An 11,793-nucleotide genomic window follows, 5' to 3' on the forward strand; every position below is an offset into this window, starting at 1 on the left:
TTTCCACAGTAGGTATTTGAACATACAGTTGTTGATCAACACTTTCATAAAATGTAGAGTGGTTTAGTCATCCTTGTAACTCCTATAATGTTTCCGGACACACACACACGCACACGCGCACACAGACACATACACACACACACACACGTACAAACACACACACACACACACACTGTGGTTTTGCCTAAATTACGCCAGGTATACAAACATGGAGGTGTGACTGTGAGCTTTTCTTGGTGATGAAACTCACACACACACACACACACACACACACTCACACAGTACGGCCCAACATTACGCAAGGTAAACACACCTGCAGTAATACCAGTTTGAGTTTCCTTTCGCTGATGAAATACACACTCGAGGAAAACCCGAACCTATCTCATTGCATTTCGCACACACACACCATTCCCTTTGCCCCAAATACTTTTCCATTTAGGCTTTCAAGGCCAAATTCCCATTATGTTTGCATTATCTCCATTGTGCCACTTTCGCCAGCGCTGTGAGGTTGAACGTTGAGAGTGAAAGCCTGTATTTGACTGTGTCGGAATGTAGAGTCTGTGTAGTGAGACTGGAGAATGAGCAGGTTTCCTTCCCTTTCGTTTTCCATCGCGCGCGCTACCTCTGGGCAGCTCTTGCTCAATCAGGGAGAGCCGCGGAAAAGTCTCGTTTTCTCACTTCAACTACACGCTGCTCAGGAGGGGGCGTGTGTGTGATGAGCCGAGAGGGAAACCCATGACTTCCGCGTTTTTCCTCTGTGTATGAAACTGCACATGAGTTTAAGAGTGCAGTATAAAAAGCATGCTCACAGCTATCACATCAAGACGCCGAGTGAACTCTGGATATCAAGAGGACTATCTTTTTGGCAGTAAACCATCGAGCCCCTGGACCCTTTTATTCTCTAAGTTAACCAGACGCTGTGGACCCTGAAGCTCAAGCATCCTACAACAGACTAAAGAGACACCAAGATAAAGCAATGGACGTTGAGTCTCTTCAGAAGAGCGGCCGCCGCCGTGGAAGCTGCCTGGACGTTTTCCTCGTTGTGTCCACCATTTTTCTGCTTGTGGCGGTGGCAGCTCTGGCCGCCGGCGGAGTGATGGTGGTGATGGAGCTGCGGTCCGAGCTGAAGACCCCGCGTCTTTCATCTGATCCCGGGACATCAAGGCTGACAGGAGACACACTGTCAGTATACAAGGTAAACAAAAGACTTCTGCTCATGAAATGTAAAAGTTACCTATTGTTTCCTTCTTTTTTGGAGTTTGACTTATATGTCCTATGCACATTTTAATCAATATTTATTTTATTTTGTCAACAGATGCAGAACTTTGCCTATCTGGAAGCCGTCTCAAGTAAGTCAAATTTATTTAATCTCTCGTACATATAAGGAACAGATTCACACAACCGTACAAAAAAAAAAATTCTGAGTTGGAATTATGCTAATGATGATTAATTATTAAAGGAAAGCCATATTCTAAATACACGTTCTCCTCGTCATGACAGTGTAATATCCAAACTTTAAATATCGTTTATTTGCATCACTAAATCACACTATAAAGATTTCACAGATGATTTCTTAGCTTTTCCAAATCATGTCAGTCTTTACTAAAAAAAACACCAGAAAATAATGCTACAGTGTTATGAAGCCTGTTGTTGCCCTTTGTAAACATCATCTAAATGAGTTGTATTTGTCTCCTCCTATAGGCAAGCTGCAGAACTCCACCATGGAATTGTCTCAAATCAAATATGGTGCTGGGCTGTCCGTGGGAAGCAACTTCCAGTTTGAGGAAGGTACGCATTCGTTGAAGGCCAAACAGGTGGGGTACTACTTCATATACATCAATCTCAACCTCACCTGCACCTACGAATGTAGCGCGGGACTCCTCAGTGTGAGGTTGGGCGATAAACTCACCTGCGAGGTGGAGCTTCCGGCTCTGGCGGATACAACGCCTGTAAGCAGGAAGTGCTGGACAGTGAGCCGATTGGACGGGCAGAAACTGTTCACTCAGATGACCGTATCAAAGGAGGGACTGCAGAACTGGAGGCTGGAGCTGAACACCTCAGGACTTGGGATGTTCCTCATGGACTAATGTAGACGCCGATCTGCCTGCACGTGTGTGACCTTTGGGTCATAACTGTGTTTTCTAAGTGTCCAACTAAATGAAAATGGGTCTGCTCCGGTGCTCATTTCAAAGCTTTATCCAGATTTCTTGCAAACTAAGGCCATGAAGCTAAGCAGGATTTTAAGGAGAAGTTGCATTTTTTTATGCAAACTGCATCTGGGAAACACAATTGCCTAATTTTGTATAAATATGTATATGATATATTTATTTGATGATGAAACTATTTATGTATCTATATTTATACTTTTTGTTTTAATAGAAATGTATTATGAAGTAGATATCACTACATTAGTGTCGATGTACAATACACTGCTAGTTTAATAAGCCTATATTGGTTTATATTACTTCTGTTTTGCTCTGTTTTTTTCATATATAAATTACTCAGTGCATAAAGTTGAGTGTTATAATAAAATACAAGATGATAATTCTGCTCGGAAACCCCAACAAGCTCCTCAGGGATCTCATTTAGATCTAGTGAGGTTAAGTGGAGGTCCTATGAGAAGTGTCTCTGTGATGAAATCATGACCACATTACTAAAGTATCTTTAATATGTGTACTCATGAATAAGAAAATGTTTTGTTTTTGAAAGACATGTAAGTCCTATGGACAATTTGCACATTGTTGAATTTATTTCAATGTATCCATATTAAACTTGGATATTTTGCCCTGAAAAAAAAAGTAGTGTGAAAGTGATTGCGTCATCATTTCAAGCGGAATAAATGAAACGTTCCTGTGTGAGGGAAAGTTCCCTACTGTTACGCAGCCTATGCCGGGAACTGGATGTACATCACTTCCTGTTTATTTACCAAACAGTGTGGTTTGAAAAAAACCTCTATACATGGCAGTCAACAAACCTAAATGACACCTCCTGTCTGATATTGACACAAGATGTAACAAATATTCCCTTCTATTATGATATATAAGTCACACTCACACAAGAAGCAAAGGGCATGCTCCAATTATTGCGTCTAAAATTAAATATTAATTCTCAATAGCTACTACTTGTGAATTTTGTACTTTTTCTCCTCCATTAATTTCTTTATGGCATCTCACTCATATTAGTGATTCCCAGACTGAGGAGCACAGACTAAACTAAGGAAAATGCAATGTTTGTGTTCAAAGCTGCTCATCTGTGGCTCAAGATGAATGTATGTCCTTTACTTGAAGTGGTTGTAATACATTTTGTATTTTCAAAATCAAATGCCGAAACGTCCACAAAACTCTGTGTTGATCGCCGATGTGTGCAAACCCTGTCAATCTTTGGCAACACCATTGCGCTAAATGATTTGTACTCAAATCTGCAGCTCTGCTTTCAAGCTTTATAGTTTGCACATAGCAACAAGCTGGTGAGCATTGCAGAGCATTAAGCATCTTAAGACCCAACATTTATTTTCAGGAGCTGGTAAAGTCCAAATGAGCGCTAAAGAGAGAGAATTTTAAATGTACATCCATTAGGTTGATAATAATTATATATCTCTTAATCCTGAAAGTCAGTTTACAAAAAATGTTCTGCAACAACCCAACGAAGGGCATTATAGTTGCTTTTTGTACGAACGTTTCACCTTCCATCTTTAAAAAAGTATTTTCTATGGTTAAAGGTGCATGAAACATTTGCAAAGCCACATTTTTCTTGTTCTTATATGTATTTGTTGGCGTTTTCCCGTAATGCAAACCATTTGTCTGTCCGCTATGGTAATTTATTGTATAATGCATTGTATTCTCTAAGATTAATATATCCAATGTGCAAAATTGTAATCTTCAATGTTAGTAATAACTACAACCGTCAAATTAATCTAATAGAACAAAATGTACAGTGTTTTTTCTGAACTAGGGTAGAGGTATGAAGAAAGGCAAAGACAGAAACAATGAAGTAAATTACAAGTACCTCGAAATTCTACATAAGTACATCACGTGAGAAATTATACTCCAAGCAATGAAAAATAGATTGTATGCTCACGCAGCACAAGTATTATACTGTTGTGTACTGACCTCACTCAGATACACAGTATCTTCAACTGCATCTTTGAGCAGGAAGTGACCCATATACCTCAGATGCTTCTGAGGTCAGTCTTTCCACTCACATACATTTTTTTACCTGTCTGCATGGTTTCCTGTCATCATTCATTGTTACTGTTTGTAACACTTCGCATCTTGCATAGTCAAAGTCAAAGTCAACTTTAATGCCAATCTTCCAATTTGTGTGTACAGACAGATAGATCGAAATACTGTTTCCCATAATCCCGAACATTCTTTACACCCTGGTTTCTTGGTGGAATTTCTTCATTGGTTGCTGAACACTCCTTAACTTAACTTTTCTGTACATCCATATGTCTTTTTTTCCATGTGACACTGCTGCTGCAATGTCTGTAAAACTTTCCCCTGCACAGTGTGAGAAGAGCTGAGTCAGCCACACCAACCTCTGCACCTCAGCCACCCTTCCCCTCCATCCTCTCCTCAGAGCATCCTTACCCAACCACATCCTGCTCCTCACTCATACAGGCGCTGTGTGTGTTCTGCATCTATAAATCTGCAACTGCGTGATTTGTCTCAGGTTGCTCAAGCTATTAGGTCACATCAAATAAAATCTATTCTTACTTTACCGCACAAATAAATATTAAAAGTTTTTTCTCATTGATCTGTCTAACATAAAACCTAATCAGTAACTGATACAACCTGAATGAATGAATGCATTTTATTAACAAAAAACAAAAAATGCAACAAATCAACAAGTAGGATTATATTACCTGAATGTCAGATACTTTTTTATGATCTCAAAACCATTAGTTGCTGTTTCATAAGGGATTCAATTACATATAGTATAATTTAGATGATATAGGCCTATATATTAGATACATAACATTCACCACAACATATGGTGTACGTTCATAACACAGAGAAATAGAATCTGTTCACAATGTGGGACAGATGATATTATTCCTGCAGCAATCCACCTGGATATATCATAAATGCCCCCATGAGATATTCAGTATGTCTCGGAAACATCTTTGGGCTATTTTCCAATGTGACGAAAATGGTATCCCCACTCTCCAGGTGGAAGATCCCAGCCAGAAAACTGTTCCGGATATCCTCCTTGTGAGTAATCGGGGAGCGTGTAGGATTGAAGCAGCGGTAACTGCAGAAGACAAATATAAAGCAACACGATACAACCAGCACTTATTTACTGATATTACAGCAACATCTCATAAATACGTTTTCTGGAATGTTATGTTTAGGTATGCATATTAGGCATTATCCAATTAAACTAGGGGCTAATGTGAACACTTTCTGGGACAGATTTCTAAACATTGGATGAAGCCAGGTTTAAATTCTTGTTTCATTTTAGATTTTTGAGTCAAAGGAGAATGCATAAAACAGAAATCATGATCAACAGCCCAAAAGACATTATTTGAGATGAATATTTTCTCTAAATCAGTCTGTAAATGATATTTCAACAAACCCCTCTATAAAAAACTTCATAAAATAGATAGGAATTCAACTGAAAAGATGGTGCATGCAGGCCGTTTTTTTTGTTATGTAGAGATAATAGCCTTTAAAGTTTTTTTAGATGTTTTGTGTATTTCCATAAATCTTTGAAGACACTACCAGTGAGTGGGGTCATTGTAATGTAAGAAATAGATGCTATCATGAAACTCAACCAGTTATTTACATTGCATGAATGCATATTTCTGAATTTTTTATTTTTTCCTTTAGTTTAATATGCTAATTTGGCATTATCTAATGCGAACTTTTAGTATATTTAAGTCAACCCTACGGACGCAAATTGACATATTTAGAAAAATAATAAATTGTATTTTCGATGTTTTCTTTCCACTATGGAAGAAGACATGTTACTGAAGCAAAATGGCCCAAAATCTTAGAAAATTAACCTCTTCATAGACACAGAAGCAAAGGTACACATTGGTTGAACCCAAGAAAGCAATTGTAAGCACATGTGCAGCATCAGAGGGAGGGAAGAGAGGCACACTGACTTACCTTTTGGATCTCAAAAGTTCAATATCCTCGCCGTAGGCACTGGTGGCTCTTATGATCTTGTGCTGGATAAGCGTACACTCCTCTGCGACATTTAATGTCACTTTAGAGTAAATGTAGTAGTAGCCATTCTCCTTGACCATCAACCGGCCTTTTTCAAAGCCCATGTTGTGGGTTACAGTTTCGCCATTTTTATCTTCCCACAGCACCTCATTGTTCACTCCGATATAAGAGTCTGAACCTGGCGTTAAGATGAGATAGGAAATACAAAATAGTTGTTATGATCAAAGACAATTAAGGAGAATAGCTGAAATAAAAAGATACAGTCACCTGGTTTGAGTGTTCAGAGGGTTCCTACCTATAAGCTGAGCAAAGGGTCTCTGTTGGATGTCTTCCAGATGTGGTCGTACTGTGGGAATCTCATTGGAATCTGTTTGATAACGCATGTTCAGATCAATCAAACAATGTCGAACCTTATATCTGAATTGACACGTGAGGTTTGCATGGGCTGGAGTAAATCACACATCACATATTTGTGGCTCATCATCATCACAGAACAGAGAATAACTCATTACCTTTGGAAGCCACTTGGCTCAATATGGTGCCACCCTGAAACAGAAAAAGGTGTTAAAGCAGAAAACTCCGACACACATCCGGCGGTGCGACAGTATAACCTGTGATTCAGCACCCACACCTACCTGCCCGCCAGATGTTGGAGGATTGGTCAGTTTGTCGGACAATTCCTGCAGAAAGGGGAAGAGGAGGGGCTGAGAAATATAGCATGTGTAACAAAATCAGTGTGTGTTTTTCAGATGTCAAAAGTTCAAAAGCGTGTAAGAACAGGAAGTGTCTTGCAACAAAGAAACTAACAGAAATGTACAGACAACAAAAGGCATATTTACACAAAAAAACATAACAAAATCTTGAAGTATATAAAACATTGAGGTCGTTTTTCATTTAATTAAATGTAATATATACATGTATAAAAATGTAACTTGACCAGTTTTGTGTTTTGTTAACGCTGGAGTATTTGAATAGCATTTTAATGCAATATGATAAATAGGCAAAAGGTCACCTGCCATTTTTTGGTCTTGAGTATCTAAGTTTTGACATTGTACAGTCTTAAAGGTTAGATTTGTAAACTGTAGTGCATATTACATAACATGCACAAGTGCACAACATAATATAGGCAGGTGTGTATTGTAATAAGTGTCATTATGAAACTGTTTAGAAAAGTGAAGCAATATTGTTGGTTTGCACTTAAGAGAGAAAAAAGGGAAGTAGAACTAGAGAACAAGTCCATCTGCCAGATTTGTCATTGCAGACCAGTAAATTAAAAGGCGAAATAATGACAGCTCACGCACACGTGTTAATCCACTACAGTGCGTGTCTGGTTATGACGTAAAGGAAAAGAGGGAAATTCTAAACAATAGGACTTTCCAAGAGCCCAAAGCTCCAAGACTCTGGAGTCTCCCTTCACCCACACAGACATAAAATAGAGATCAATCTCACCTCGGTTTTTTTGTATAGACTGTAGATAAAATACCCCTCGACAACAAGTCCCAACAGGGCGAGTCCTACCAGCAGGAGAATAAACTTTTGTCCTGATCTCACCCAACGTGGCCTCTTCTCGCCAGGCATGGAGACGTAGTTGGCTTGGCTGTCAACCACAAACACCTGAGGGTACGGATCCACATCGCCCTCTGCCATCCCACCAGATCACACTCCAGCTGGGACGTTAGGGCTTAAGGTTAAAACGTTGTGGTGAGGAAGGGATCCTAAAAGAGACAGGGTAAGGGTTAGTTTAACTGGGAACAGAAAGGCAGTACTGAAAAAGTACTGAAAATAGACCAAAACAGACATGGAGTTACAGTTAGTAGACACGATGCAACCAGCTTATGGGAACTGTGATTTCTACATAGCCTTACTACTTTTTTTGTTGAATTATTGATGTGTTTAAACTTACTTCTTGTGCCAAGTAAGTTTCAACACATCAATAATTTAAAAAAAAGTTATATTCTTTCATTCTGTTGAAGTACTTTAAATGAAGATCACCTTGGTATAAAGTGTGCACCAGATGTTCCCCTTCAGCTTAGTCAACCATCCAGCAGCACAACAAACTTTTAAACCCTCCTCTAAAACCCCTTATTAAACTCTTCAAACAATAATATTAAATTGGCTTATAGATGTCTCACCCTTTAAGAAGAGGAAAATCCTCTGTCCACTGCAAGTATAGATTTCTCAGCTTTCTCCCCTACTGTGTTTGCTCGCCTGCTGTCAACTATCAAGAATATTGCTCTTCAAGCAAGCTCATGTAAGGAGGAAATGAAGATGACACTGGGAAGAAAAAGACAGAAAGAGAGTGTGTAAGCGCGTGGGGCACTCCCTTCAAATAAAGTTATCGTCTCTCAGCTGACACTTCCTTTTCTTCAATTTCTCTCGCCTTGCGTGTCATATATATGCTCTTTAACACTTTTGGTTTGTTGCTCTTACTCTCTGTAGCTATTTCTGTTAAGTTTCTAAGAAACTTGCACAATTTGCTCTCTTCAGCTAAGTCTTGCATTTGGAACATGTTGTATACTATTGAACCATACAGTGTGATGGTACAGTTGATCAGTTGACTTTAAAACAGCAGAGTTTGATGTGGAGGCTGAGCTCAGAGGAGTAAAGTTTCTAATTTCACATCTGTACTTTGACCGCTATACCCACTGCTGCTACCACAGTTTTTCTCACCCACAGTCTAATGTATCTGTGCTTTGAAGCTCACCATACAATGAGCTGACGTTTACAAAGCCTCCTGCAAGACGGCCAGTTTAATGCTTTCTCACTTATTTGCTTTTTCAAACTTCTCAGTCTTTGAGCAAATGTTTGTTTTATTGTTGTTGGCAACTGGTGATTAAAGATGATTTATGATGTACAGAGGACATGCATAGGATTTTGATATACACTCATCAATAAGATGTGATAACTATTACCATATAAGGCTGTTTTGGCTGAACTTTGATAAAGGTGTCAACAGGAAGCCTTTCAGAGTGTTCTACTTTCCTAGAAACCAATATAAACAGGTTTCACTGGGGATTCAATCAGGTGCCTTTCCCCCCAAGGGTCCTCACAAGAACCCAACCATTGGGTTCTTCAGGGAACCCTTTTATATTCCAAGGGTTTTGTCTAGAAACCAACTCAGGGGCTATAAAAATATCCTTCACTTATCACCTTTATGTCTTCTGGGGGTAAATGAAGAACCACAAATAAAAGTAACTCTTAACTATTACGTGGATCTCACTGTAACATGTTAGCATGCAGCCATTGCTACCATGGGGCCCAACATAACATACAACTCATGTTTGAGTTTTAGGGGGTCGGTTGGGAGGATCTTTTAACAGCCATGCTTCCAACAAAGATTGAAGATTGAAGATTGAAATGTATGTGTGCACGGCTGATACAGACACGGGTTATTGGTGAGTAGTAGAGTGCATATTTGCATATGTACACTAAAGTGTTTGTTATTCAGTCTGAGTGTGTGTGAGTGTGCCAGTGCATGTGTGCACTCCGGTCTTAGCAATGACTTGGTCTCGGTTAAGGTGGTCTTCACAACAAAACTACGTTCAGGACAAGCTAAGATTGCAGTTGTTCAGGTCAACACACACCACTCCGCAAGTAAATGTTTCTCGTGTTTATATTTGTTAGGTTAATAGAGCACAGTCTATAATGATTTGCTACCGCTACCAATAATTATGTGAGATAGCTAGCTAGCATAGTTATCTCTCGTTAACATCATTTTCAGCAGTGGTGATTATCACTCAGCAGCCGCCATGGATTTGAGACAAAGCTACACAGCTGAAATGCACACACTGCACTTGTACTAGTCAGGGTTAGGATAGTACGTTCATTTAGAAATATCACTTTTCTTACAAAGAACCCTTGAAAATAAGATTATTCAGTAACAAATGGTTCTGTGTAGAACCTCAGCCCTTTACGAAGTTCCCTTTTGGAATCCTTATTTCTAAAAGTGTGCAAGACCCATGTGGTAACACTTTATTTTTCATGTTTTTTTCAGGAGATCTTAACTTGTTATTCTTGTGCTCTCCTCCCTTCCCTGAAACTCTTTTATATCATTATTGTGCATGCATGTGGACAGCTGAGTAATGTGTGGGCAATCAGCTTTAGTTAAATTTTATTTGTGTTCTTCCGCTTATTCCGTCATTTCCTTTACATACCTCTAAAACATGTAGAGCATACTTTCTTTTCCCTCACTTTATCAAACATCTCCTTCGTACGTGCTGTATGAGAATACTGATATATTTTATTTATTTGTTGTTTAAATGCTGTGTCAATTATGTTAAAAAGGTTTGAAGGGGATGATTCACGGCTTGTTCAGTGTGAAATTCAATCTATTTTGTCCATTGTCGTGGGAGGGGGTTATTTGACTTGACAAACTCAACGTGTTGAAACCACACTACATAAATGTTACCAAGCCACAACCCCCGCACACACACACACACACACACACACACACACACACACACACACACACACACACACACACACACACACACACACACACACACACACACACACACACACACACACACACACACACACACACACACACACACACACACACACAAACACACACACACACACACACGCGCGCACACACGCAGACACATGCAGACACTGTGTTCAGTGATGATAAAGTGTTGGGAGGACAGGCGGAAGTCTCCATTTGTGGTGGACTGCTGTGAATTTGCAGTTATAGAGAGGAAGGAATAATGGACTGGACATGAGTGAAACCCCAGAAGTATTTGTCTGTAACTGATTGTTTAAACTGAATATAAAATAGTAAATACAAATGAAAAACAAAACAAAATATTCGTATTACTTTTACTTTATTTAGTATATTTTTGTATTTTTGCCCTGTATAACAGTTAGCTGCTTTACTGTCATGGCTTACTTGGACACTTCAATGAAACAGAGATAATTGTTATAATTAAGAGCTTTTCTTTTCCTTCAACAAGAAGTTAAAATGTCTGCTGTGAAAAAGTTATTGTGAGTGATTACTGTAGTATATAGGTCACTGTGAATGAGTCAGCAAGGGACAGACTTCCCACATAACTTGGGGAAAACAATGGTCTGATAGGTCAAAAATAGGGAACCTAAATGATATGAGAAGATCTTTAATTTCTCATTTTCACTAACAATAAAGATGATAAAGGCAGTTTACCCGACTGAACAAATGATACACGTCTTCATCACTATGCAATGCATTATACAGAACGGTACTATGACGTGTGATTCATGAAGTCAAACATGTCACAATAACCACAATAAAAAATTCATGTGTATTGAAAGCTATCGTGTAATCACCTACTAAAAATACATTCATACACTTTTCAGTTCTGACAGCACGCTTTTCAAAACTGCAGTTAAAAATCATATAAATGGGTGCAGAAACATTGTGTTCTTTAAGGGAGATATATATATATATATATATATCCGTTATATAACAGAAAATGTCAATGATGTCACTTAATAGACAAACACTATAGAAAGTTCACCCTCCAGTTTATCCAACTATTTTCATTATTTTTGTACAGTGAATCTCCAGCCTTTGTTTGCAGCAGACAAAGGTTTTTCTTACAACCTTGCTAAACAAAAGTTGCAACTTATCTGACAATTATTT

General features: G+C 38.8%; 2 protein-coding genes across 4 annotated transcripts; one reads left to right on the plus strand and one right to left on the minus strand.

Moving 5' to 3' along the window:
- The first annotated feature begins 496 nt into the window (after nucleotides 1-496).
- On the plus strand, nucleotides 497-2,783 carry LOC307015891 (uncharacterized protein). The gene is made up of 3 exons (XM_079644841.1): nucleotides 497-1,195; nucleotides 1,316-1,349; nucleotides 1,702-2,783. The coding sequence occupies exons 1-3, from the start codon at nucleotides 977-979 to the stop codon at nucleotides 2,085-2,087; spliced, it is 639 nt and encodes a 212-aa protein (XP_079500967.1). The 5' UTR covers nucleotides 497-976; the 3' UTR covers nucleotides 2,088-2,783.
- A 2,015-nt stretch (nucleotides 2,784-4,798) lies between these two features.
- LOC307047615 (tumor necrosis factor ligand superfamily member 14-like) lies at nucleotides 4,799-8,444 on the minus strand. Of its 3 annotated transcripts, none has more exons than XM_079694640.1 (7): nucleotides 8,306-8,444; nucleotides 7,725-7,888; nucleotides 6,809-6,853; nucleotides 6,686-6,719; nucleotides 6,469-6,540; nucleotides 6,114-6,351; nucleotides 4,799-5,253 (listed from the first exon to the last, which is right to left on the minus strand). In XM_079694640.1, the coding sequence occupies exons 2-7, from the start codon at nucleotides 7,818-7,820 to the stop codon at nucleotides 5,052-5,054; spliced, it is 687 nt and encodes a 228-aa protein (XP_079550766.1). In that variant the 5' UTR covers nucleotides 7,821-7,888; nucleotides 8,306-8,444; the 3' UTR covers nucleotides 4,799-5,051. The 3 variants fall into 3 exon arrangements, with proteins under 3 accessions (XP_079550766.1, XP_079550764.1, XP_079550765.1); XM_079694638.1 differs by having other exon boundaries at nucleotides 7,623-7,888; XM_079694639.1 differs by lacking the exon at nucleotides 8,306-8,444 and adding an exon at nucleotides 8,166-8,303 and having other exon boundaries at nucleotides 7,623-7,888.
- Nucleotides 8,445-11,793: the final 3,349 nt, after the last annotated feature.

This window comes from Notothenia rossii, assembly GCF_949606895.1.
Source record: "Notothenia rossii genome assembly, chromosome: 1".
Taxonomy (NCBI): Eukaryota; Metazoa; Chordata; class Actinopteri; order Perciformes; family Nototheniidae; genus Notothenia; species Notothenia rossii.

Excerpts from the sequence above, each read along its gene's own strand:
- LOC307015891 (XM_079644841.1), top strand. The coding sequence starts at position 977 with ATGGACGTTGAGTCTCTTCAGAAGAGCGGCCGCCGCCGTGGAAGCTGC. Across the intron at positions 1,196-1,315 it reads ACACACTGTCAGTATACAAG|ATGCAGAACTTTGCCTATCT; the intron begins GTAAACAAAAGA and ends TTTTGTCAACAG. Across the intron at positions 1,350-1,701 it reads CTATCTGGAAGCCGTCTCAA|GCAAGCTGCAGAACTCCACC; the intron begins GTAAGTCAAATT and ends CTCCTCCTATAG.
- LOC307047615 (XM_079694638.1), bottom strand. The coding sequence starts at position 7,820 with ATGGCAGAGGGCGATGTGGATCCGTACCCTCAGGTGTTTGTGGTTGAC. Across the intron at positions 6,854-7,622 it reads GTCTATACAAAAAAACCGAG|GAATTGTCCGACAAACTGAC; the intron begins GTGAGATTGATC and ends CCCTTTCTGCAG. Across the intron at positions 6,541-6,685 it reads GAGCCAAGTGGCTTCCAAAG|ATTCCAATGAGATTCCCACA; the intron begins GTAATGAGTTAT and ends GTTATCAAACAG.